This window comes from Xiphias gladius, chromosome 14 (assembly GCF_016859285.1).
Source record: "Xiphias gladius isolate SHS-SW01 ecotype Sanya breed wild chromosome 14, ASM1685928v1, whole genome shotgun sequence".
Classification (NCBI taxonomy): Eukaryota; Metazoa; Chordata; class Actinopteri; order Istiophoriformes; family Xiphiidae; genus Xiphias; species Xiphias gladius.
Genome location: NC_053413.1, coordinates 172,501 through 200,254, shown reverse-complemented (window position 1 = coordinate 200,254; position 27,754 = coordinate 172,501). Strand labels below are relative to the sequence as shown.

The following is a 27,754-nucleotide window of genomic DNA, read 5'->3' as shown; positions in this document are numbered from 1 at the left end:
AACCCAAGCAGGTCAAGGAAAATTAAAAAATATAAAAATTTAATAATAATAACACAAATTATGTGTAATTTGACTAGATTCTTCTCCTAAAGAGGTAATTTCACAGCTGTAGCTGACCAGCTATTGTCTTCATAAACATGCTCTTTTTAAAGGAATTGGAATTCTGAATACTCTTCTTCAGAGAGGTCTTGGATAGCAGAGGAAAAGATGTGGTGTCACCTGACTGGAGAAGAAGTCAAGGTGCGGGAGTCTGAATACCTGCTGCTTTTATGTGCTGTGTGACTAGAGCCCAATAAATACTGGATATTTGAGGCCGTCAGCAAACACGCTTTACCTTTATCCAAGATTTTTACATCTTCGGGTTCAAGTGCAGAATTCTTCATCACATTACTTCTAAGATGGTCTGGTTTCACGATTGTCTGTTCAGTCAGACTCACTCGTTTGTGTTATCAAAGAAGTTGCTGAAAGCTACAGGGCAGCATCATGACAGTGTTACAGTGCCTTTTACAAACACTCCCTGCTGGAGTACAAAGCACGGCCTGTTGCATTTATTTTACCGTCAATATTATCTGTCAAAATTGGATAATCATCATTAAATTTTCCAAAAATAAATAATGACCTCAAACATATCTTTGGTGTGTCTGTGCTGCAGTTTGCTACTTACTGATCCAAACTCATCCAAACATGTTGAAAGGTAAACATGACACAATATTGCTGCTCATTTCTCTCAAGCAAATCAGTTGGGTCCATCCATCTCTGTCTGCACTTACGTGTTTTCAAAACCTAAATCCTAGATTTGAACTTCGAACCATCATGCCGCATCCCTCGAGGCTGACGCCACCGTGTGCATGAGTCGGCCAGATTGGCTTCCTGTGCATTTCCTGGAGTGGCACAGAGAGCTGGGGTTGGACGCTGATATTCGGACACTCTTTGCCCCATGACTCACCATGGTGGGGAGGAGGGAGGAAGATGGGGAGGGAGGGGAGGAGGAGAAAGAGGTGGGGGACAGGGAGGAGGAGGTGGAGGAGGAGGAGGGAGAGGATAAAGAATAGGAGGATGATGAGTAGTAGCTGTGTTGGGAGGTGGAGGTGGAGGTGGAGGCGAGGATGAGGTGGTGCTGGTGTTTGCTTCTGCTGCTTCGAAGCCCGTGGTGGGCCAGGCTGGCGTTAGCGTGGCATGACGACAACACGTAGCTAGGTGAAGGGAAGAGATGATTCAGATTCAGAGACTTGTGAGCAGGAGGGGAGGGTGGAGAGGGGGGGCGAGGTGAGAAGTCTGACAGAGAAACTGAAGACGAGCTTTTCACCAAGGAGAAAGAGGAGAGGGGACACAAGGAATCATGTTGCCTGGAGTGCTGGGTGGAGCATGGAGAAGTCCAACGGGAAGGACACTTGTAGACATTAGAAGGAGAAGACAGAAGAGACTGTTTCCCGGAGGAGGAGGTTGAACAAGCTGAAGGTGAAGAGGCTGAGGCGGAAGAGGAGAAGGAGGAAGATGTGTCTGAGCAGTGAGGAGTGGACAGAGAAGCAGACGGATGTTTCCCAGAGAAATGGTATAATGCTGGGATCTTAGAAGCACGCAGAGCAACAACACAGCGGTTACTATCCCCGGCTGCTCTACTGCTTCTGCTGTCAGCCTGCAAAGAAACACCATGGAATACGAATCAACACCAACAACACACAGCCCACATGACAGGAGAACAGCACTCAATCTGAGCACTCATAGCTGTTATTTCTATGGCTTTGGCCAGCCAGTCCACTTGTCAAGGCTAGAAATGATACAGTCTGCTCACCTGCTGTAAGTGCCTGCTCAAATCTCAAGGTGGCACAGTAACATTCAGTCGCACGTTCTTATGAAACTTGCACGTCCTGACAGTAAGGAAATTTAAGGTCTGGGTAAGTTTGAAACTAGTTTATACAGCGTTACCAGAAGCCAGGGTTTACAACTGTTGGCCAATCAAAGCCTGATGTCATACACAGGGCTGAGACATAATAATTGCACAGTGGTGGAAAAAGGTTTCAGATCCTTCAGTGAAGTAAAAATAGCAAAACCACACTTTAAAAATGGTATCAGCAAAATGCACTGAAATATCAAAAGTGAAAGTACTTGCTGATACACTTTCATATATTATATTATTGGATTAATGATTTACAACTAGTGATGCATATTTGTGTGATTAGCATTTTACTGTTGTAGTCGGTTGAGTTGGAGCTAATTTATTTCATATACTGTTGGGTAGTTTAATCCGTGCATCAGTGCATTTATAATTATAAGATGTTTTGTATGAAAATCGTACTTTGTAACGTGACCAGTAACTGCAGTAACTAAATAAAAATACTCAGTAAAATACAAGTACAAGTACCTCAAATTTGTATTACAGCACAGCTGTGGAGTAAATGTACTTTCCACCTCTGTGATGGTACAAATTAAGATAAGGGGGCCCATTTTCAGTTAGTCTGTCTTTGAAAGCAGTCAGTGTTGCACTCAGTTGCTCACATTAACAGTTACAGAGAATTTTGTGAACAATGAAAAAAATCCTGCCTACTTTAACAATCTGATAAGCACTTAGCTGAAAGCATGTTGATGCCAACTCCTTTCTCAGGACTGGCAGCAAACCAAAGCACATTTCTTTTTTTTTTTTTTTTGGAGCAGTTTATACTGTAGTGTTGTAGGAAAGGTATATAAAGCTAGATCAGAGAGACCAGACTCTGAAACTGCTTCCTCTACTGCTGTCCTCTGTGATCACCACTTCAGCTGACAGCTCTGTTAGAGGGCATGGAAGAGAGGCCAGGTGTAGTGGATCAAGGATTTACTAGTGAATATACACTCACAGAGCAGTTTTTAAAGAACACCTGTATACCTGCTTATTCATGCAATTATTCAATCAGCCAATCATGTGGCAGCGGTATAATGCATAAAATCCTGTAGATACAGGTCAGGAGTTTCAGTTAATTTTCACATCAAACATCAGAATGGGGAAAAAAATGTGATCTCAGTGACTTTGACCATGGCATGATTGTTGGGGCTAGATGGGCTGGTTTGAGTATTTCTGAAACTGCTGATCTCCTGGGATTTTCACACACAACAGTCTCTAGATTTTACTCAGAATGCTGCCAAAAACAAAAAAAACATCCAGTGAGCAGCAGTTCTATGGAGGGAAACGCGTTGTTGAAAGAGGTCAGAGGAGATTGGCTAGACTGGTTGGAGCTGACAGAAAGGCTTCGGTAACGCAGATTACCACTGGTTACAACTGTGGGGAGCAGAAAAGCATGTCAAACCTTGAAGTGGATGAGCTACAACAGCAGAAGACAAGAAATCTCAGGCTGCAGTTGGCACAGGCTCAACAAAACTGGACAGTTGAAGCAGATGGTAGGGTCAGAATTTAGCATCAACAGCAGAATCCACGGACCCAGCTACCTTGTGTCAACAGTCCACGCTGGTGGTGGTGGTGTAATGGTATGGAGAATGTTTTCTTGGCACACTTTGGGCTCCTTAATACCAATTATTTCTGGTTTGAATGCCACGCCGATCTGAGTATTGTTGCTGACCATGTGCATCCCTTTATGGTCACAGTTTACCATCTTCTAATGTCTACTTCCAGCGTTCTAAGGCCTCATGTCACAAAGCAAAAGTCATTGGAAACTGGTTTCATGAACGTGACAGTGAGTTCAGTGCACTTCAATGGCCTCCCCAGTCACCAGATCTAAATCCAGTAGAAAATCTTTGTGATGTGATAGAACAGGAGATTGGCAGCATGAATGTAAAACTTACAAATCTGCAGAATGTGATGCAATCATCATGGACCATGATGATTGCATCACATGATAGTCAACATGGACCAAAATCTCAAAGGAAAGTTTCCAGCATCTTGTGGAATCCATGCCACGAAAAACTGAGGCTGTTTGAGAGCAAAGGGAGGAGCTACCCAGTGTGTATGGTGTTCCTAATAAAGTGCTCAGTTTGTACATGATTAAATCAACTGAAAATGGGCTGAAATATCACCAGCTACAGTGTGTGGTGCTAACTCAACAAGGGACCTAGCGTGGCAATTATTAAAAGTGCTTGAACTTATGAAGTTTGATGGGTGGATGCTCCACTGTAAAAATGATGCACAGGGTTCATTATGAAGGGGTTGATAATGGGTCTGATTGTTGTAGTTGAGCACATGATGCACCTGAATATTCCTTGTTGTTCCATGTTTTTTCCAGAAAAAGGTGTCAAGGCATCGCCTCCTTTCTGCTTGTGGACAATTCCAGAGTCTATAAATATACTAATGTGGAGCTACCACCTCCACTAGTGGACTGTCACTGAACATGATATTTAGGTGGCACAAACAGGAAACAGTCACATAATCAACACAGATTTGAAGTTACTATGTGCAGCATCTGACGTTTTCCTCTTTTTGTTGCCTTCTGGTGGCTGTTCTTTGCAGTAGCAGTAATGTTACCACTAATACTTTCAAAGACACCTAGTAAATAAACTCAGTGTCCAGTTTATTAAGAACACTGAGCTCAAAGGGAATCAGTCTAAACCAACAGTCCTTTAATAAATCCGCCTTCATGAATGTGCTACTATTCAGTTTGCATTGACACTGTTTTACACAGGTGTTGATTCGCCTGGAGGATCATTTTGGAGGATGGAGTTTGTGCTGTTGTTAAATTCTTTTGTGATATACTGAGAGGTGTTTCTGTCATTAAGCCTACCCGCGGTAGTATAAATGGGGTGGATAAAATAATAATAAAAACAACAACAACAACAACAATAACAATAATAATAATAATAATAATAATAATAATACACCTGTCAGTATCACACCAGGTTAAATGGTTCGGACACAACCTGAACATTAGAACCTTTGTGAAGGTGGATTTATTACAGGACTGTTGGTTTAGACTGACTCCCTTTGAGCTCAGTGTTCCTAATAAACTGGACGTGGTGTATGTTGCATGAATGAAGCTTCCTTTTGGGAATTCGGTTGCATGCATACTGACTCCTATGATAGATAGCTTGCATAGCATTAGGTCATATATAGTGTATTCTGACACAGGTGGTTGATTACACATGTTAACTGTTGTACAATGAACTTGGTACACATAACCAAACATCTTGACCAGTCCTCCTTGCAACACACTGCGCCTTTTTGAAAGTCTATTAGCGCTCTTACTTTTCTGTTTACATCCACAGAAGGTGTAGCTTGCTAACGTTCACTGACATAGTGTCAAATGCAAATGGTAAAGACGGCCCCCCTATTTTATACTTTTTAAACAAAAAAAACAAAAACATAAAAAGACACAAAATACTTTTTTCTTCTTTGAGAATAACTTGGAGTCATTTTGTAATAACTTCAATGTGTCATTAAGGATCTGACATTGTGAAACAAACCGGTGCCACCAACCACAACATAGATGCAGCACTTACAGGATGACATACTCTTTCATCACATACACCGATCAACCACAGCATTAAAAGCAGTTATTGGTTTTAATGCTGTGGCTGATCGGTTTGAATATGAGGGTAAACAATGACAAATGTTTCAACTGGATTATTAGTATTTGTAAATGGTTTCTGTGTGTCCTTGTTTGAGGGACAATATTTTTTGAGAGTTTTGGACACCGAAATAATATTTCCTCACTGCCAGATGAACAACAGCTTTACAGAGTGAACATGCAAGTTACATGCAGGTCAAGATCCATTCCCTGATCTGGAGACTCAAATGTCAGCTATGTTGAGTTTCAAAACATCAACAGCTAATTTGGGATATGGGGGCATTAAAGGCTACTATTACAAAATCAAAGAGAGTATCTTGAAGAAGTGTGCCAAGGTGAAGAGGAAGGTGAATGCAGCCACAAACAGACAAATAGAGCTTGAGGAAGACTCATATCTTCACAAAATAAGAAAGATATGCACCATACACATTTAAAAATCACTGTAAACAGTTATTCACTTGTTTTCCAAGCTATTGATGTTCAATTATTGCATGTGACACTTTCTGAAATGATTCTACACTTGCTAATTTATGAAACATACAACTGATTGTATCTAGTTACCTCTCATCTAAGCAATTTAATTATAGGTAAGTAGTCTTTCAGCTCATGTAGTTAATCAAAATGAAAACTTGTATTTTTCTAAATTCATTTCAACATTTAGATGAAATTTCGGCAGACCGATTTTTGTAGTTTAAGCAAATAAGACGTGAATTGACTTGGATTTATAACACATGAACTAACACCGTATGAAGCTACTGCTTGCTCCTTTTATGTTTCAGGGAACAAGAGAGTGAACCCCTGTTAAGTCAGTATGATTATCTTATAATGTACATACACATTTTCATTTGTATTTAACTTCATAGTAAACAGTGTCCACCTGACATTTCAGAGGATGACAATTAATTAATGTCTTTCAGAGATCAGGTCTTTGTTAGTTTAAGTGGTTATTTACATAATGATAGTCACCGATGGGAGGGTTAAGTTTACCCTCTGTCAGTTAACACTAAGTAGCTGAATGTACTGATACTTGGCAACAAAAGGTTACAGGTTTTTTAACCTGCTATCTGAAGAACACAAATCCAGTTACCATTTGGTGGTGCATTACAGTAATTCCCTTAATTCCCTAACCTCAAGTCTCTTTAGAGTTCATTTACCTTGCTGGGCTGCTTCTGGGTTGCCTGCTGCTGACCTTCAGGTGTCTTCTCTGGTGAGCCCGAGGAGGACGAGCAGTGAGACTTGGTGTGGGATCGCAGAGGAGATGAGTTGGAGCTGCTGCTGGATGTCTGCATAAACAACAGTTTAGTCAGGCCAGATTGGATGGGATTATGCTATCGCCGAAAAACATGAAGGAGATTCAGGATATCCGGTATGACATCAGCCATCAGACAACAGTCAAAAGGTTCAGATTCAAGCAGCAAATTAAGATCAAAGATGACATCAAACATTGTATTCCAGGTTATCTAAACACAGTTAACTACATGGAGGGAACTGTACATTTGAGTAGTATATGAGTAGTGGGGTATATCAGTTACCTATCATCGAAAGACACTTGGACAGTATCAATGAAAATGTTAAACAATATCATATTAACTGGCACTGGGGGGTGAGAACTGAGACAAACAGTTGTTGAAAATGTTTTAACTTGTGCGAAAAATTCCCCTCTATCCCATGAACTTGGGGAAAAATGGAGGAGATGTGGGGTAAAATAACCCAAAGAGCTAAATTCCCTGGTTAAGTTTTGAGAACACTCAGAGTCTGAGCTGTCATTCGAACAGAGCACAGACACACAAGGTTGGTGTGTACATGGCTAGCTGGATAAAGCTAATGTTTGTACAGTTGGTCCATTGTAGCAAATAAACACAGACTGCACAGACAGTCCAGCAGTCACATTTGGCGCACATAACACAAGACAAAAACTTCTTTCTTGTTCAGTCTGAACACACATTTAGCTTATTTAGCTGTGAGAAAGTTTTATTTGCTATCTTTGCTGCATTTGCCACTGAACCATAACTAGCCTGTTTCAGATTACCAGAGATAACTATAAAACGGAAGCCATTCTTTGTAGAAAATGCCAATACATTAGACCTTCAGGCTATTCTGACAAATTACCAGTAAAAGTTTGTCTGTATTTCTTGGGAGGAATGAATACAGACTTTGCTTGATGACACAAAATGAGCCCTGGCTATGAAAGATAGATTCGTAGAGCAGAGTGTAGAGTCAGATTGTCAGAGTAGAGAGCCCATCACTAGCCCAGCACTACTGAACGAGCTCCGCAGGGAGATGAACATCAGACCTGCTTCTTGTAGGAGGTTTTCCCTGTGTCCTGTGGAGGCTATGGTTTTGCCCTCTTACTCTGAGGTGGATTTGGGCCCCTGAGGATCTGAGAAGCTGACCTCTTGGATGGGCTTTTCTCCCTTTCTCGTTTGACTTGGCCTTTAAGCTGGGCTCTGTCAGCAGAGTCAAAGGAAGAATCAGGGTAAGGAGGAGGAGAAGACAGATAGGAGCAGGGGGAAGAGGGGACAGTTAGACTGTCTACACTGATTTCCAACTGTTTAATGGACTCTTCTAGACTGTCAATAGAGACTAATGTACTCTTGCAGAGCTCCTCTACCCGACTGTGTGATATGGAGTGTCTGGGAGAGGACACCTTGAGGTCTTTGTCACAGCTGTTGCCTGGTATATAAGTTGAAATCTTTGGTACTGTTGATCTTAACCCTCTTGGATTCCTGTGTCTCTTTCTTGCTCTCCTTCCCTGGCCTGCTGTCCGATGCTATCTCCTCCTCTTCCTCATAGATAACAACCTCAAGAGTCTTCTTTCATGTTTTGGTTGCTGTTTGAATGGCCTGGCTAATTGCAGCTAGGTTGTTTTTGGGGAACTTGAATTTGAATTTCCGTTTGGTCTCCGTCTTTCTAAGCAGGTCTAGTTTCAGGAAATGAGTCATAATCTGCTGAAGGTCTTTGATGCTGCATATGCAAATAATTCTGGACCATTCCCTATGATGTCTTTAAGGCCTAAGCTTTTGTTTATTTCAGTGATGCAAAGTCTTCTCATGTCCTGTTCCTCTTCTTCCTGCTTTGACTGTTCTTCATTCACTATACTTTCTGGAGAGAGAATCCCCACATTCAAAAATGGTGGAGGGATGTTTATGAGCTACAGCTCATAAACAGCTACAGTCTGTATGTCAAAGCCATTTATTTTGGCTAGGTCTTCCTCTTTGGACTGTGCCCTAGCTCTGGTCTTGGAAATTCTAAGGCTGATTTTACCAATTGGAGGCGATGGAGGAGAAGGTCCCTCATCATCCAGTATATCAGGGCTCATGCTACCTCCTTCTGTGTATTGTGATCGGTCCCTGGATACCTTTACTGTTGTCTCCTGGTCCTGCTGCTTGCTGCTGTGGCTGTAAGTGAGGCTGGGTGAAACGGAGGAAAGTTTTAGGAGGTTCATAGAAGCGAGACACTCCTGATCGGAGCTCAGGGATTTATCCTGCTGGAATGCTGGTGACAACTCTGTCGAGCAAACCTCTGGGGTGTTTTCTTTTTGTATAGTTACAATTACCATCAAATTTGATTTCTTGTCAGCAGGTACCTCTTTGACAACTTTTCCATTTGTCTGGTCAAGACTTGTGATATCAGTTTCTTGAATCTTTCCTTTCTTAGACAACAATTGGTTTAAACTTGACCTTATTTTCTGGTGTGGTTGGGGAGCACACCTTCCCAACAAGCTCCCTGTTAATTTCTTCACGGGTGTTTACAGTGAGATCGTTTTCTTTTTGTGAAGTTGAAAATTTGAGTGCTTCCATCTTCTCTGCTTTCTTTTGGATTGGTGTGGGCACCTCTTCATTCTTCTGAACATCTAGTAAAGCAACAGTTAGAGGTACCGCCACCATCTCTACTGTTGCACAGTTTAAGGAAGGCACTTGTTTGATGACCTTCTCCTCTTCTTCCTTCTTATTATCAGGACTAACACTGTCTTTACTACCTTCACTGGCGTCTTCCAGTCCGGCTGCTGTCACGAGTGCAGCCATCTGTAAATACCGGCTGATGAGCTGACTTGTGATCACATGTTGCTAGCTCAGAAGGGTTCTGATTTGCCAGTTGTGACATTGAAGATGTTCTCACCTCTCCTTTCCATTGCTTATTTCCACCTAGCAAATTATTCTTATTTGACAGTTCTGTAGTCACCTATAATTAGAAAAGGCAAGATTAAACATGTGATTATCTGGAAATTAAATTTAGTCTGATTATATTAAACTATTACTCAAAACACATATCCATTACTTCCCCAGTATTTATAAACACAGCTACCATCAATCACGAGTATTTACAGGATCCAAGTATATTCATGAGTCAGTCTGACTTCAAATACCTCTTCATATAACAATATTAGATCAAAATCCTAAACTAAACTACAAACCTAAAAAACAATAAATACTTGGTGCACTAAATGTCAATATGAGGATATTCTAATGTACAAACTGTATTAAATGTATGGTATGCACAATCAAAATAGACTTGTAACAGAGTTTTATTCTATGGATGACTTTCTTTTGTGACGTTACATTAACCCCATTATGCACATTTTAAGTCATTTAGAATAATAACTGCAGAATCTATTGACAATTACTCAGAAAATTGGTTAACTTTATCTATGTCCCCATGTAGTCAGTTTTGATTAACTACTCAGTTGTATAGCAGAAACGCCTCATGTGTTGATGTTCACTCCATGTCAGATTTATTGTAACTTTTATAGTACTCACTGCAAATTGAGCTGCCACTAAGGATGTCAAGAAATAGTAGTAGTAGTAGTTTCACTGAAGAAAAGGGCTGGTGATAGACAGGTTCACCTTTACATACAGATTAATGTAGATATGGGTCTTAGCCATGGGCAGTGGCAACTAAGACTTCTCATTCCAGTCAAGCTCTACGTCAGCTCATTTCACGTACTTCAGTTAGAAGTCTTTGTCTTATTGTAGTGAGCTGGAATGGTGTTTTATCTGAAGGAAAATCTGCATTGACATGGAGTCTAATGACAAACAGGAGAGAGACACAGGGCTACAAGGCAGAGTATTATTTATAGGTAAGAATCCATGAGAGATTAGAGTGTTACAGCCAATGTTCACAGGATCCAACTGTTTTGCGTTCTGGCTCTGTGATGGAACACTGCCATTCTAGTAGGGAGAAGTGTGTGTGTGTGTGTGTGTGTGTGTGTGTGTGTGTGTGTGTGTGTGTTCGTCCACTAGTTCTGTGCCTGGAGTGTCTCACTGCTGGCTCTTTTCCCTGATGTGCTATATTTACAGTTCAGGTCTATTTTGCAGGAACAGCAACTCTGAAGTGTGTATAAAATCTTTTGTTTTTGTACAACTGATGTTAAATGAATTTTTAATGATGCTTTCTATTTGCTTTGTCCATTTTGTCTTCACACACAAACAGCAAAACTAGTTTCTTTTCTTCTGTAGGTAGTGAGAGAGAAAAGAGATATAGGGAGGGAGGGAGACGGTCTGTTTAACCTGTGTTCAGTCTCCTCCTGTTTTCTGTGATCATCCTCTCAGTGTTTAAATGCAGATGAATGCAACATATTGTTCTCATTTACATATTTCTCTGTTTCTGTTGTCAGACAACTGGATGAAAATTGGTGGTGGCTCATAAATATGTTGACCAGCAATCATTACCAAGCTGCTGAACTGCAGATAACATTATTCAATGATCATGTCTGTCAGACAAACAAAAATCCAGCTTAATGACAGCAGCTGTGCAGTGAGATCAGCTGTACTGACATTTAAAATGAAAGTGCCACAAAGCATCTGCTACCATCTAAAAGATCTGCTGTATTTATGCTGTAAAACTCCTGAGTTGAATCTGGCTGATATACAGATGAACAGGAAAAAACATGTTAATTTGTCTGTGTGTGTGTTTATATGCTTTCTTGTATCCTACATTAAAGTACATAACAGTTTACTGACTGTTTGACTGGAAGCAATACGTAATCTAGGGATTCAACACAGGCAAAACCCGGAGGGCTACACAGCAGTGGGCCTTCCCATCATCACTGTCTGCTGTAAAGAAACACGCAAGTAGTCCCAGAGGCCGCGTAAACGTGACACTCGAGCAGGTATCAGCACCAATGTCCGCTCTCTGGAAAAGATAATGGACTATTTGAGACTGGATATACCCACGCAACTGCTGTGCTCCTATTCTCACTGAGACATGGCCAAACTCTGCTGTTCCTGGCGACACCATTCATGTAGATGGTCTTACAACATTCTGCTCAGACAGGAGCCAGGAGTGGTAAATGTCAACCGTTCTATTTGCCAAGGGAATTCACGGCCATTACCATCATAAACATAACATAAAAGATGCACTATCCACACCATATCAGTCAGTCAGTGCCTTGCAAAACATTAATTCAGACTATGTTTTCATTATTGCTGGAGACTTTAATCAGGCCAACTTCAGGACAGTCCTGCCACGTTACTAGCAATGTTTACTTTGCAACCAGGAAAGAAAACACATTAGACTGATTCAAGGCAGCTCCCCACCCCCACCTTGGAAATTCAGACCATGTCTATGTTATGCTAATTCCAGCATAAAGGCCCCTGTTTACAAAAAACAAACCATCTGTGAAGCAGACTAGGACCTGGCCAGAGGGAGCCATTTCAGCACTCCAGGACTGTTATGAATGCACGGACTGGAATGTGTTCAGGGAGGCTGCCACTAGCGCCCAACACATCCACAAAGAAATCACTACACGCGCCAAGCAAAAACCCTGGCTCACCAGAGAGGTGCGTGTGCTACTGAGAGCACGAAATGCTGCCTTTAAGTCTGGGGACAAAGAGGCTCTTAGGTCTGCCAGAGCCAACTTGAACTTGGCCATGAGAGCAGCAGAGTGCACTTATGGAGAGAGATTCCAGTCACTTCCTTGACTCAAAAGACCCCAGATGCATGAGGCAAGGTATACATATTCAACACCTCCGTGAATCAAGCTGTTTTCCCCACATGCTTCAAGGCCACTGCCATCATACCATTGCTGAAGAAGTCACCAGTGTAAAGCCTCAACGACTACTGTCCAGTAGCACTCACTCCCATCATGATGAAGTGCTTCAAGAGGCTGGTCAGGGTCGACATAACATCCAGACTCCCTGCAATACTTGACCCGTTCCAGTTTACATACTGCCCTAACCGCTCCACTGATGACACCATATCATCAGCACTTTATCTGAGTCTGACACATCTGGATAATAACAATAATTTGCAGATGGTCTTCACCAACTTCAGCTCCGCCATCAACCCAGTCATCCCCTAGCACCTGCTTAGGAAACGTGGGTCTCAACACCCCACTTTGCAACTGGTTATTAGACTTCCTCACAGAGAGGCAGACATTACAAGCTGGAAAAAATATTTCTGAGACCATTATCCTGAACACAGGGGTTCCCAAGGGTTTTGTCCTGATGTTCACCCTGATAACTCACAACTTGTGCCAAGTACAGCTCGAACCACATCATGAAGTTTGGGGATGACAAAAAAAGTGGTAGATCCTATCAGCACTAAGGATTACTCAGCCTACAGGGAGGAAGTGAACCAACCCGTCACCTGATGTAACTACAATAACCTATCATTGAATGTCATCAGGACAAAAGAGATTACTGTTAACTTCAGGAAACACAGCAGTACACACTGTACTCAAAATCAATCGCAACACCGTGGAGTCTGTCAATAGCACAAATTCCTGGGGTTGCACATCAGAGATGACCTGACGTGGACTGCAAACACCACCTCACTCATCAAGAGAGCCCAGCAGCACACAGATGAGGAGAGCAAACCCCACCCTGTCCTTCTCTCACCATATTCTACATAGGAACATTTGAGAGTATCCTGACCAGCTGCATCTCTGTCTGGTATGGCAGCTGCACCTCAGACCAGAAGTTCCTTCCTTCAGAGAGTGGTTAGGATGGCTGAGAAAATAATCGGGACCTCTCTCCCACGTATACAGGAGATGTATAAAAAATGTAGCCTGAGCAGAGCCACCAGAATTGCCAGAGACTCTACACACGCTAAACGTGGACTGTTAACCCTTCTGCCCTCTGGCAAACACTACTGCAGCATGCAGTGCATGACTGCCAGGCTCTGCAAGATCCTTTTCCCACAGATTGTCAGATTCCTCAATTTCCTTTAAAATTCATATATACACACACAAGCACAGACACTACCAGACTGTCAGAACTGTCTTGCACACACAAGGACTGACTGAATACATATATTCAGCTCTCACTGCTGATAGTATGTTATCTTTTTATAAGGTATACCTTTGCTGCTATTATCTGCTGTTACACTTTGCAATAAGTCAATGCTCTATTATTTCAGCACTTTATTACTATACTACAGTGTTAATGTTTATATATTGTCAATCTGTGCAATAACCCAACTGTTACATTAATCTATTTGTCCAAAATTTGTTATGTCACTATGTGACATAACAAATACATAACATTTGTTATTATGTAGTTTGTGTCGCTTACGACAATCATTTGCGCATTTAGCTAGGAGGAACGCAATTTTGTTCTGCTGTGCACTCCTTGTTGTAAGGTCTGAATGACAATAAAGTTAAATTGACTTTGATACAAAACGACAAACAAAATCATCATATTTAATATTTAGTGGAAAATCCTTTTCAGTCATTGACTGCCTGAAGTATTTGACCCACAGACATCAGCAGAGTCTTTGCAGCTTCCCTTGCAATGATCTCCCAGAGGATCACTGCAGCCTCTTCTAGCTCTTGTTGTTGTAGGTTCTCTCTGCCTTTAGTCTGGTCTTCAACGAGTGGACTGCTGCTCAGTCGGACTGAGATCAGGTAATTGACTTAGCCATCTCCTGACCCTGAAAAGCTATGTGGTTGCTTTGGCCCTATGTTTAGGATCGCTGTCCTGCTGAATGATAAAATTTTGAAAATTAGTTTTGATGCATCTGACTGAATCTGAGCACAGATTTCTCCTGTACACCTCTGCAGAACCTCAGTGAAATCATCATTAAATGCCATAGTGCCGGTTCAGTTGGCAGCTCTATATGCCCGAGCCATAACAGAACCACAACCGTGTTCATTTGTCATGCCCTGTTCCTTTTTTTCTCCACAATTTCCTCTTTCAAACATTTTGACAGAAGTTGATTTTTGTTGTTCAGTCCACAGAACCTTGCTCCAGAACTCTACCAGTTTCTTTTTGTGTGTGTTTTTTTTAACTGCAGCCAGGCCTGTCTGTTTTTGAGGTTTACCAGAGGTTTGCATCTTGTGGTGAATCCTCTAAGGTTCTGGTCATGAAGTCTTCTCTTGATCGTTGACAAGGAAACATGTTTGCCTACATCCTGGAGAGCATTCTTGACTTGCTGTGCAGTCATAAAGGGGTTTTTCTTCAAGATGCAAATGATTTTCTACTCATCCACAAGAGTCATGCTCCTCTGTCTGCCTGACGTTTTCTAGTTTTTCTGTGCAAACCTGCTTTTTTAGGATGTATCCAGCTGCTGATTTTGAGAAAACAACTACAGTTGGTGAAGGATTTTTGCTTTTTTGAGCTTCATGATTATCTTTTTCACTTGCAAGGTTCCCCTCTTCACACTTCATATTTACAAACAACTCCACCTCAATGTAAATGGCTACTCTCAACTCTCAGTCAACTCTGAGCCATGCCTGAGTTGTTTTTTTTTTGCATGGTTATAATGACACACAGTTGCCTAAGAAACATTTAGTAGCCAAGTGTCAAATTACTTTTGAACCCTTGCAATGTGGGCACTGTAGGTTTAAAGGGCTATATCTCCCACATGGTTTTTCCTATATTAAACCTGCTCAAATTAAAGCTGAGACTTGACACTTTAATGTGGTATCCATGTATTTTATTTTCAAATGAATGTGCTGCAGCTCAGATCCTGAAGAACAAAAAATGTTCAAATACTTAGACATAGTGTGATTGATCCCAGTCAAAAGGAAATGAAAGATTTGCTAAGCCAAAGCAGGGTGGAGAGCTGAAGTCTATTCATTCTACAAGAAAAGTTAAATCCATATGACCAAAGAACAGTCGTAGAAGAAGTATTCAGATCATACACAAGTATTAGTAGCAAAATGTGGTTAAAGTAGTAAAGTAAAAGTACTGGTTTGGTTCCTCTGAGTGATATATTATATCTGACATAATTAGATTATTAATACTAAAGGATCAGTGTGTAGCAGCATGTTACTGTTGTAGCTGCTGGAGGTGGAGCAACTGTGAACTAATTTATATACAAAAGAAGAAAAAACAAAGTTCTGATACACAGACCTTTTCTCTCATTTTTGTTTTTCGGTGAGATATGGGACCATTTGAACATTTATTGAAATTAAATGTGAGAAGTTTAGAGGAAAAAAAAAAATCATTATTTGGCAGAGCTGTTAACAACTCCTAGACATCTGAAATGTGACCATGACTACACACTGCTTTTTGTAAGACATCAGAAGCTAAAAAGGTTGGAAACCACTGGTTTAATCTTTAACAATGTGTGTATTTAAAAGCTTGTCATATTATTCATTGTGTAAAATCTTCAGTGGAGTAGAAAGTACAATATTTACCTCTGAAATGTAGTGGAGTTGAAGTATAAAGTAACATAAAATGGAAATACTCAAGTAAAGTACAAGTACCTCAAAACTGTACTAAGTACAGTACTTGAGTAAATGTACGTAGTTACTTTACACCACTGCCAAAGAACCAGCAAAAGCAATACAAGAGACACTTTCTGGAGGAAAAATGTTTACGACAGTGATGGAAGAGTTTGTCTGTACAAGATCAGTTTCATTGCATCGCACACACATTTGTGAATGATGATACTATATACAGTCCTGCTTGAAATCATTGGCAAACCTGAATTTTAAGTACAGAATTTAGAATATCTTCAGAAATAAATGCAAATTAACCAATTTTGTATAATCAAAATATTATAATAAAATGTTCAAGGTTAATGGACAAAAGAAAATAAAAAAACAAAACTTGCGTAATAGTAAAATAATGCAAAAACAAAATGTACCCCAGACACAATTATTGGCACCCTCCACTAATATTTGGTTGCAGAACCTTTGGCAACAATGACAGCCTGTAAACTGTTCTTGTAGCCATCTAGAAGCTTCTGCCACTCTTCCATTGCTATGCATTCAAGCTCTTAAGTTTGCTGGACTCCTATTTTTCAAAAAACTCCAGTTTTTCAATGGGATTTAGGTCAGGACTCATTGCTGGCCAGTTTAAAACAGTCCATCTTTTCCTTTTCAACTATTCTTTTGTGCTGCTGGATGTGTGCTTAAGGTCACTGTCCTGTTGAAAGACCCAAGACCTTCGCCTCAAACCTAGTTTTCTGACACTGGGTAAAACATTTTGCTCTAAAATGCCTTGGTAATCTTCTGATTTCATCATGGCTTTGGTACATTCAGTGCCTCCAGTACTAGGGGCAGCAAGCAGCCCTACAGCATGATAGAACCTCCACCATGTTTTACTGTTACGGTAGGGTGTTCTTTACCTTATAGGCTTCATTCCATCACCTATAAACAAACTGATGCACTGCATTCCCAGAGAGCTTTACTTTGGTTTCATCTGTCTATGCAACATTATCCCAGAAAGACTGTGGTTTATCTATGAAAGTTTTTGCAAACATTAGTCTAGCCTTTTTGTGTCTTCAATAGTGGTGTCTTCCTAGGCCTTTGCCAATGGAGCCCTACTTGGTTTAGTGTGCGGTGTATGGTACGGGTTGAAACCACCACTCCAGATTATTTCAGGTCAGCCTGAAACTCTTTAGATGTCTTGTGTGGTGTTTTTCCCACAATCTGCATACACCTTTGCAGACTTCTCTCACTGAGTTTCTTCTTAGGACCATGTCCCGGTAAGTGCCTTATCAGTTTTATGACTGTGATAATCTTGATATAATTACGAACCGTAGAAACAGCCCTGTAGCGTTTGGAATTATTATATTTTTGATAATAAAATTTCAGATGCTCTGAGAAAGCTCTCGTCTTCACCATTGTAAAAAAGAAACCGAAAAAAAATCACCCCTTTTTTATGAAGCAAAACCATTATTCTCTGGTTAATTCATGTCTTGTGAACACTGAAAATTTAGTATAGGTGAGTCTTATTTTTGTTTTTTATTTGTTTGAGGAACTAATTTAAATTTATCAAAAGGGTGCAAATAACTTAAGAGTTAACATTTTATGTCTGTATTTTTTTTTCACTACATGACAGCATTTTCTGTTGTTACTGTTTAGTAACATAGGACATTTTACTAAAATTCAAGGGTGACAATAATTTCAACCTTGACTATATATGTCATGAAACATTACAATGTTAAACGTGAAAAAGGGCTTCTTCTGTAACAGGTGTAGTGTTGTAGTTCCGAAACACAGGTCATGGAAACCATTAGAGACAGATAGAGCATCAGAGAGGTCATTAGTCTATATAAAGGCCTCAATGATGTTAATCAAGAAATTTTAGCTGTTGTGAGTTAGAAGATGAAAAATATTCTCTGCAAACCACAAATCAAGTCAAAGCAGGACATTTGAATATCTTATTTAATTCAAGAAAATTGACTAATATATTATTTAATAATTAATTATTAAGTGAATTTCAAACTTTACATTCTGTGAAATTTTGTGATTAAAAAACATGACTGTGAATACTGAATATAAAAAAAAGTTACAGTTAAAGAAATAGTAGTTTTTATTTAAATATATCTGGTTGACATTAGAGCACAAATTCCTACTTTTAACTAATTTCTTTTTCTGGCAGAGCAAGTCAGAAAGGTGTCCTGTACACAGTTGTGCTTTGCCAGAACACAGTAATGTTGAGTTTACATCTTAATAAAAGTCTTTTAAATATGCATTTGCCAAATTTTGAGGTATGTGTTAAAAGATTTGTTGTGGATACTGAGTGGCTAGTGATTATTGGTGTTAGTCTTTTATTTTCTTTTTTACCTCAGGCTACATCTCTCTGCTCTGGAGCTGAGAGGCTGAAAGTTCAACCACACCTCTGCTCCCTGCATCCCTCATAGTACATTTCTGGAAGACCTGGGTGAGAAGTTAGAGGGTACATGGTTAGGGTTAAGGTCCTGGCTTTTCTAGAGATAATTAATAATAATGCTCTCAGAATAATAGGACTTTTCCAGGATGTTTTCATTGATGATCTAGCTGGCATGACAGAATGGGATCAGCCAAACACTAATATATTCCTCTCTGTGGAAGTCTGATTTAAAAGATCGGGGAAAGTGGCTAAGTGTCGGATGATCCACTGTTTATCTCAAACGCGTTGATAGAAAATGAGTTTGACAAATTCGCCAGTGCTTTCAAAAGCTGTCATGCTCGGATGTAAAGGTCTGAAACTGAAACATGTTCAGTCACTCAGCAGGTAGGTGATTCTGTTCCTGGACTCTCCGACACAGAGTCTGGAGGTTACCTTTAGAGTGAGACAGTGATGGCTCGCACATGGTGTATGCTAGTTCGTGTCAGCTTTTGAGTGTGGTGATGTCGGCCACAAGCGCTTTGCATGTCCACAGACAGCAGGCAAGGGCTGACACTGCAGACGCTGACATCTCGCCCTCCGACAATGGCTCTGAGGTGGGGAGAAGGGAACAGAATCAGGCAGAGGAACAGTTGGCTTTACTTGGTATAGATGAGCAAACAGCCTCCCAACCTATGGTCTCGGTCCCGAGGGCAGAGCCTGCAGAAACACACAGTAGCTGAACAGGCAGCTGCATCCAGCAGCTCGGCAGGGATTGAGGATTTGATCCACGGAGAGGGACAGAGTGTGGAGGAGAATACTGGGAGCGCAGAGGAGATTCCCAGTAGTTTGGTATCAGGTGAGGTTGAGGACATGGAGTATGATTCAGAGTCGGATAGTGTGTTAGCTGGTGAAAGTTCAGCACAGATTTCCCCGAGAGAGATCTGTACTCTCTGGGGGAAATAAATGATTTTTATGATGAAACTTTTGGAAAGTGAGGTTGGACAACCTCTTCTATTCCGAGGTGCACTTGACGTAAGTAAACTTAATGAATATGACATTGTTATTCTCTCTTTGGATCAGGAAAAAGCATTTGACAGGGTGGATCACGGCTACTTGTTTTCAGTGCTTAAAGCTTGTGGTTTTTATGATAACTTTGTATCATGGGTGGAGTTATTTTACAGTGGTGCTAGCTGTTTGGTGAAGGTTGGGGGAGGGCCAAGCTAAAGCGGGGCTGTCCTATTTCAGGGCAGCTTTATAGTCTGGTTTTTGAACCTCTGCTGTGCAGGCTGAGAAGCTGTCTCACTGGGCTTTCACTGTCAGGGACACAACACAACCTACCTTTGATAGTTTCCGCGTATGAGGATGATTTCAGTGTGTTTTTTCAGGGATCAGGGCAATGTGGAAGCTCTACAGGAAAGCCTGGGGTTGTATCAGAAGGCCTGATCAGCAAATGTAACCTGGGAAAAGATTGAGACCTTACAGGTTGGACAGTGGAGAGAATGGGCAACTCCCAGTCTGCCTGCACGTCTGAAGGGGGGAGACGAGGGTTGAAAGTGTTTGGGGTGTTTTTGGGGACAGAGGGGCATCAGAGGCGAAACTAGGAGGGTTTGATGGAGAAAGTGTGTGCCAAGTTGTCTAAAGGGAAATGGTTGCTACCCCAGCTGTCATATAGGGGTGGAGTTTTGGTTGCCCATAATTTTGTTGCATCAGCACTGTGGCATAGTGGGGAGGGCCACCTCCTTTCTTTCAAGACCCCACAGCTTGTTTAGTTTGAGGACTTACAAAAAAAGGCAACTTATATCCTGTTTGTTAAGCTGAGGCACATTCAGTCTTTGCAGGCAATGAAAGTGTTGAGGTGGACTGAGTTTTTTGGCTCAGGCTCTTTGGCTTTATTCCTTTGGTAGTGCCTAATAAAGGGCTTCGCAATATTAAAAAAAATGCTTGCTCATGGGGGAATATTGGGTCTGTGTAAATAATATTATAAGAGTACATTCTAGACTGCTCTGTACAGAAAAGTATCCTGAGATAACTTCTTTTATGATTTGGTGCTATATAAATAAAACTGATTCGAGTTGGCAGTCTGTGGCTATAACTTATCTTCTCTCACTGTTTAATTGTCAAGCAAGTTTGACATGGCCTTGCCCTCATGCATGACTCTTGACTGCTGAGATGCCTATATTACCAACATCAAAAGACTTCTTGCAAAACTTGCAATATGCCCTACACAGATCTCCTGATACTACCCCTAGCCAGTCCCTAAACTGGGGGTCTTCTTTCCACTCATTCTGACACTTTGTCACTCACTCCTGTAATTAGAGGACAAGTGTTCTAGGAACATTTCAGTATACCTTTAGATGTTTTAATGTAAGCACTTGTATTACTATCTCATCTTACAGTTGTTTTTTTAATTTCTTGCCTTGTTTTATGTTTAATATTGTTATATTTTCATTTTTTACAGTATTCCGTCACTGTATTTTATTTAGTTTCTCTGGAAAGCCCTTTGTGGTCTATGCTTGGCAAGTGCAATGTAAATAAAATGTATCAGCATCATTATCATTAATTTATAACCAGAATCCCTTTTTTCTTATGAGTTATAATAACCATTGCTGCTTAAACTCAAATAACTGAATGGCCTGAACATCAATAACACAAAAAGTAGCCTTCTATTTTGCCTACTGACAAATCTAGACTGAACTTTACATACCTAAATGCACCATTCAAAGTTAGGGTCACGTTTGCTAGGATTGTTAACTGTCACTGACTTATATCAATTTATCACACCATACTTACTAGGCCCTTTACTAGTAATATTAAGCGGAATCTTTAAGGCGGCTATCTACACCCTCTGTGAGCTACTGGTACATTAAATATTTCATGTCATGTCATAGTCCATTTTACCTTACAAATGCAGCACTTGAATGGACAACGCTAGCAAAGTTAATTTCAAACCATTGCTCCTAGCCAGAGTTGAATCACAAACCTTAAACCTTGGGTGAAAAACAAAAACTAGCAAGCATGTCAACTTTAGCAGCTGAACCAAACATGCTAACCAATTTAACTTTATTCAACCGTTTAAAACAAATTGAGAAGAAAAACTACCAGTTACCAGCCAGCAATGACTAAGATCTGCATCTGGAGGATAATGTCACTTACATTATTTTGAGTTTCGGCCACGTAAGTCGTAATGTCATCCAACCTGCATGTACTACCATGTTACATGACTTGGGGTTGTGTTTCAGTGTTTCCTCAACATAACCAAGAGCAGCCTATTCAAAATACTCTCATTCTACCAACTACCATTTGAACGTCAATATGATCCTGATCATCTGATCTTAGCCTTTTCAGATGGCAGTGTTATCCGTTTTGGGGCGCTCTGATAGGTAGCCTACGAGTTCATTCTCAGCTATAGGAAAATAAGATAATGTTGAACAAACTTTCCAGGACAACACAAGATTTTCCAGAACATTTTATTTTAAATATCTAATTTTCCATGTGTTTGACTGGAAAATTGGTAAACTGTTTTCCAGGTTTTCCAGGACATGTGGGAACCCTGTAAGGTTGGTGTCAGAGGTACAAGGATGCAATGGATGTTAACATTAATTAACACTTCAATGTGTTCATGATTGCAAATTTAACTTGAGGATTCAGTTAGTGGATAAGAATGGCAGCCAACAGGAGAGGAAAAATAAATTAAAAAAAAATCCATTCTATACATCTACATACGTTGTACATACGAGTTGTGTAGACAACTATTGCAGTCCTATGATTATTATTATATCAAATATGTATTTAAATTGCATGACTTTCACCAAATCAGCAGTGTACCATACTCACTGGATTCCATTTTTAACAAAAAGGGCACTCTGAGCCACTTGTATTTCTGAGAGTGAATCACAAGCTCAGTCCTATCAGGACTGGTGGTTTCTCTGGTTTACTATTTGATCTGCTTAAGTTCAAAGAAACAGCAAATTATTAAACATACCTGCAGCTCTTTCATGAATTTGTTGTCCTCCTCCTCTTCCTCCCTGTGTACTGAGGCTGTAGGGTTTGAATTGGAAACAGTCAGAGGTGCAGGAGCATACAACTGGGGTTTGGATTTGACCTCTGGTGCCTGTCTTGGGGGTTTGGGCAGAGGGACCACAGCAGGCTCTCTCTCTTGTTTCCCTTTCTCACCCTCATCCTTAAAAAGATTCATACAGCACAGAAGATAGCGTTAGGTGCAAAAGTATCTGGACAGTGACACAATTTTGGTAATTTTGTCTCTGTACACCACAACAATGGATCTGAAATGAAGCCATCAAGATGTGATTTAAGTGTAGACTTTCAGCTTTAATTCCTGTCAGCTAGATGACACAGCCACAGCGACAACTAAAACAAGTTGGATGTGGTTCCATGTAATTTTTTTCATTTTCTTCACCATAACAGAGTTGCAAACTAAGATGAGCTGCAGTTTTTGGAAGTATTTCTTTTACTGATATTCTCAGTGTTCCCCTACACAGACACAGGAGTCCACTACATGCTGTAACGGTGCTTCAGGTTAATGTTATGGCAATCAGGTTTGATAATTTCAGTTCTGCGACATTTTTTTCAGTTTCTAATGGAAGATGGTTCTAAATACTGCAATACCCATGAGCTGTATTGAAATTATATACATATTTCATTACAGCTGGGAACAAAACATGTCACCACAAGTGCTGAATTAATCCAAAATTGACCCAGAATGTGAAATGGAATTCATGTTGAAAATTGTTTTATCCGTTTTCTAATCCTTGGAAGTAGGGCTGAAAGATAAGGCCGAAAAGTTAAACCTATTGCCTGCAAGGCTATCATCATTACTCATATTCAGAAAATACAGATTCTTCCACACAGCTATGGACTGTCCGTCAGCTAGCAGCTTTTTACAACCCATAGTTATGTTTCATTGTTAGGCAACCTCTAGCGGCAGTAGTAGTTATGACGGGGACAAAGGTGGAAGTCAGGTGGCGTAATATAAAGTTGGGGTGGATGGATGGGTCCACAACTTAACTATGTGTTTATTATTGTAACCATGACAATGACAGTAAATAACAAATTCTAATGTGTACATTATTATATATTGTTTATGAAACGATGTGAGAAAAAGAACCACATAGAACTGCTATTTGAATAAAAGGTGTCCCTAAGGATGACTATAATCATAAAATTTGTGATAAACATCTATTGGTGTTAAGATTCAACTGTGGCTGTGACTTTATGCCCTGTTTATTTCTTTTATTAAACAAACACAACAATCAATAAGAACAGTTAATTATCGGTAATAAGTAATGTTAATGGATCCCAGCCCTACTAACCCTGTTCTGCACACAGACTACAGTGTCTAATTACACAAGCAATTCCAAAAACTCTAAAATGTAACACTGTAAAAAGATTTCAAATTCAAATTTTTTTCTCTCTTTGTCAGACAACTTGCAAGTTAGTACTTTGGAGACTTAAATGCTATCTGTAAGTACGCTTTCACTTCAAAATGTGTGAATAGTATTCTTATCTATACACATGTGCGCGCCTACCCTCACATACCTGTGCTGCAACCAGCTCTTTCCTGGTGGTGATTATCACCTCTCCTGACCTTCCTGTGGTAACACCTGAACTGACAGCATGGAACCTGGGAAGACAATAAGAATACTAATAATTTATTCGAGATGATATACAGTATTTATAGTTTTTTGACTGCAGAAAGTGTGGCAGAAAGTTCAGTTTGATCCTCAGTGATCGACATACCTTTGTGGAGGAGGGGGAGGAGGAGGAGGAGCCCTGCTGGCCCTATCTGGACTCTGCTTCATCTCCTTGTCCACACTGAAGCACTGGGGTTTCTCCACCTGTGGCCAGCTGCTGTGCTCTGTGCTGGAAGCAGCTGATGGAGAAGCTGATGGAGGAGGCCCCACAGTGGCTGCAGGAAGCTGCAAGGGTGCTGCTGGGGCTAAACACATCCACATTTCAATGTCATTTAATAACTTAAATCTATAAAAAAATTATGATGATTAATATACAGCGACTTCAGGCCCTTACCTTTATTGTATAGTAGATTTAATTTTAAATGGATAAAAATTGCCATTTTTGCCCATCAATCTACACTCAATAAGCCATGATGACAAAGTGATGAACATCTTTTTAGATGTTTTTTTAAATTTATTAAAAATCAGAAACTGAAATAAAATACAAAAGTATTCAAACCCTGTACAGTCCTTCTTAATAGCCCCTTTGGCAGTAATTACAGCTTCAAATCTTGGGTAAGTCTCTACAAGCTTTGCACACCTGGATCTGGGCAGATTATCCCATTCTTCCTGGCAGATCCTCTCAAGCTCCATCAGATTGGATGGTAAGTGTCTGTGATCTGCCATCTTCAGGTCTCTCCACAGATTTTCTATGGGGTTTAAGTCTGGGCATTGGCTGGACCACTCAAGGACAGTCAGAGAGTTGTCCAGAAGGCACTCCAGTGTTTTCTTGACTGTATGCTTCGGGTAATGTTGTGCTGAAAGGTGAACCATTGTCCCAGTCTCAGTTCGCGTGCATTTTGGAGTAGGTTTTCTTCAAGGACCTTTCTGTATTTGGCTGCATTCATCCTTCCCTCAGTTTCTGACCAGTCCCCCTGTTCCTGCCATTGAGAAACCCCTCCATACCATGATGCTGTCATCACCATACTTCACCGTAGGGATGATAATAGCCAGGTGATGAGCAGTACCTGGTGTTTGCCAGACATAGTACTTGGAGTTCTGCCTAAAGGGTTAAATTTTTTTCTCATCAGACCAGATAATCTTATTCCCTCATGCCCTCTGAGTCCTTTAAATGCCATTTGGCTGTCATATGCCTTTTAATCCAAGTAGCTCCCATCTAACCACTTTACCATGAATGCCTAATTTATGGAGTGCTTCTACTTCTGGAAGGTTCTTCCATCTCTGTAGAAGACTTTGAAGCTCTGTTAGAGTGACCTTTGCTTTCTTGGCCACTCTTGCCCAGTTACTCAGTTTGGCTGGACAGCTAACTCTAGGAAGAGTCCTGGTAGTTCCAAACTTCTTACATTTCACAATTATTAAGGCCACTGTGCTCATGGGAACACTCTTCTACTATAAGCCAGTGACTTTAGAAATGGTTTTATATCCTTGCTTTGATCTCTGCCTTGCCAGATCAGGGTTTTATCATTGCGGTCCACAAAGAGTTCCTTGGACTTCATGGTTTCTGTCCTGACATGCGGTGGGAATTGTGGGACCTTATATACACAGGTGTGTGCCTTTCTAAACTATGTCCAATCAATTCAGTTTACCACAGGTGGCCACCAATTAAGTTCAAGACACATCTCAAGGTTAATTAAAGCAAACAGGATGCACCTGGCCAAGGTTTCTAGCAAAGGGTTTGAATAATTTTATTTTAGTAAATAAGAGATTTCAGTTTTTGATTTTTAAGAAATTTCAAACATTTCTAAAAACGTGTTTTCACTTTATCATTATGGGTTATTGATTGGTGGGCAAAAAGGCAATTTTATCCATTTAAAATTACACCGATCAGCCAGAAATGATTTTTTTTTACTTTTTATTGGTGAAATAGTACGTTAGAAAAAAAAAGAAAAAAAAACTAACCAAAAAAGGAGTGACAGAAGATAAATGAAATAAACATAATGGAATAACATATAGACAATAAATTACAATGATGTATGTGATAATAATTTGAGAGTCAGGAAATGGAGATTAGATTAGATTAAGTAGGATATGTGTGAGTAATGTGTTTGTTTGTACACTTGGATATTTGAATCAGAGGTAGTGATATGTATATATATTTAGTTATCCTGGTGTGTGGAGTAAGATATACAGCATGTGTGGGGGAGCGAAGGAAGAAAACTTACTGTTAATGTTATAGTGATAACATGTATGATGTAAAGACAATGTCACTATAATAATATAATAATGAATTTAACTGTGTATGTTTGTTGGGTGTATGTATGTGATACCTGTGTGTTTGCAAGTGTATGTCACATGAAAAATTTGTAGGGATCCCTGTGTATGCATGTTGGCAGATACACTTTGTGTGTATGAATGACAGAGTGCATGTTTGTTGTGGATGGTGGACAGACAAAAAGAGGCGATGATTGAAATGGATATGGAAATGAAGAATTTAGTAAATGGATGAATGAATTACAAATTGTGTCAAAATCAGCAGCTTGTTTTTTAATTGAGGCAGATCATTGTTCCATTGATATGTATTCGATTAGTTGATTTTTCCAAATTGCCATATTAATTGTTTTCCTTAATTTCCAGTTCATGAGGATAGCCACAACATTAAAACAGTGAGGGTCCAAAGGTCAGAGCACTTTCCCATTTTTGGACCCCACTGTATATACAGACAGACACACACATATATATATCTATATATATATATCTATATATAAATATATAGATATATATGCAACTGTATATATATGTATGTGTGTATATATATATATATATATAGTGCCTTGAAAAAGTTTGGGCACCCCTGGTCAAAATTTCTGTTACTGTGAATAGTTAAGTGAGTAGAAGATGAGCTGATCTCCAAAAGGCATAAAAGTAAAGATGAAACATTCTTTTCAAAATTTTATGCGAGATTAGTGAATTATTTTTGTTTTGTAAAGGTTTAGAGTGAAAAAAAATGAAAGGAGCACCATACATAAGTTTTCGCACCCAAAGAGATTTGAGTTCTACGATAACTTTTACCAAGGTCTCAGACCTTCATGACCTTGTTTGGGCTACGGCTTGCTCACAGTCGTTGTTAGGAAAGGCCAGGTGATGCAGATTTGATAGCTTTATAATTATTCTGACTCCTCAAACCCTGTTCCAACAATCAACAGCCAAGGGCTCCTCTAAGCAACTGCCTAGCAATCTGAAGAACAAAGCAGGAGAAGGCTATAAGAAGACAGCAAAGTGTTTTCAGGTAGCTGTTTACTCAGTTTGTAATGTAATTAAGAAATGACAGTTAACAGGAACAGTGGAAGTCTAGTTGAAGTCTAGAAGACCAAGAAAACTTTCAGAGGGAACTGCTAGTACAATCGCTACAAAGGCAAATCAAAACCCCTGTTTGACTGCAAAAGACCTTCAGGAAGATTTTGCAGACTCCGGCTTGGCGGTGCACAGTTCTTCTGTGCAGCGACACCTTCACAGATATGACCTTCACGGAAGATTTTTCAGAAGAAAATTTTTCTTGCATCCGCACCACAAAATTCAGTGTCACAAATTTGCAAAGGAACATCTCAAAAGCCTGATGCATTTTGGAAACAAG

The 27,754-nt window shown here is 40.1% G+C and overlaps 1 protein-coding gene across 1 annotated transcript; it reads right to left on the bottom strand.

Annotated features, from left to right (window-relative positions):
* Positions 1-1,100: 1,100 nt before the first annotated feature.
* LOC120799490 (sickle tail protein homolog) lies at positions 1,101-24,809 on the bottom strand. The gene is made up of 6 exons (XM_040144729.1): positions 24,764-24,809; positions 24,230-24,428; positions 24,029-24,113; positions 22,455-22,652; positions 6,641-6,769; positions 1,101-1,193 (listed from the first exon to the last, which is right to left on the bottom strand). The coding sequence occupies exons 2-6, from the start codon at positions 24,289-24,291 to the stop codon at positions 1,167-1,169; spliced, it is 501 nt and encodes a 166-aa protein (XP_040000663.1). The 5' UTR covers positions 24,292-24,428; positions 24,764-24,809; the 3' UTR covers positions 1,101-1,166.
* Between the last annotated feature and the right edge of the window lie 2,945 nt (positions 24,810-27,754).

What these genes read in the sequence shown, in the direction of transcription:
- LOC120799490 (XM_040144729.1), bottom strand. Translation starts at nt 24,291, where the DNA reads ATGAAGCAGAGTCCAGATAGGGCCAGCAGGGCTCCTCCTCCTCCTCCC. An exon ending in CCTCCCCCTCCTCCACAAAG is followed by an intron (nt 24,114 to 24,229) that starts GTATGTCGATCA and finishes TTGTCTTCCCAG; the next exon opens with GTTCCATGCTGTCAGTTCAG. An exon ending in AATTCATGAAAGAGCTGCAG is followed by an intron (nt 6,770 to 22,454) that starts GTATGTTTAATA and finishes TTGTTTATGCAG; the next exon opens with ACATCCAGCAGCAGCTCCAA.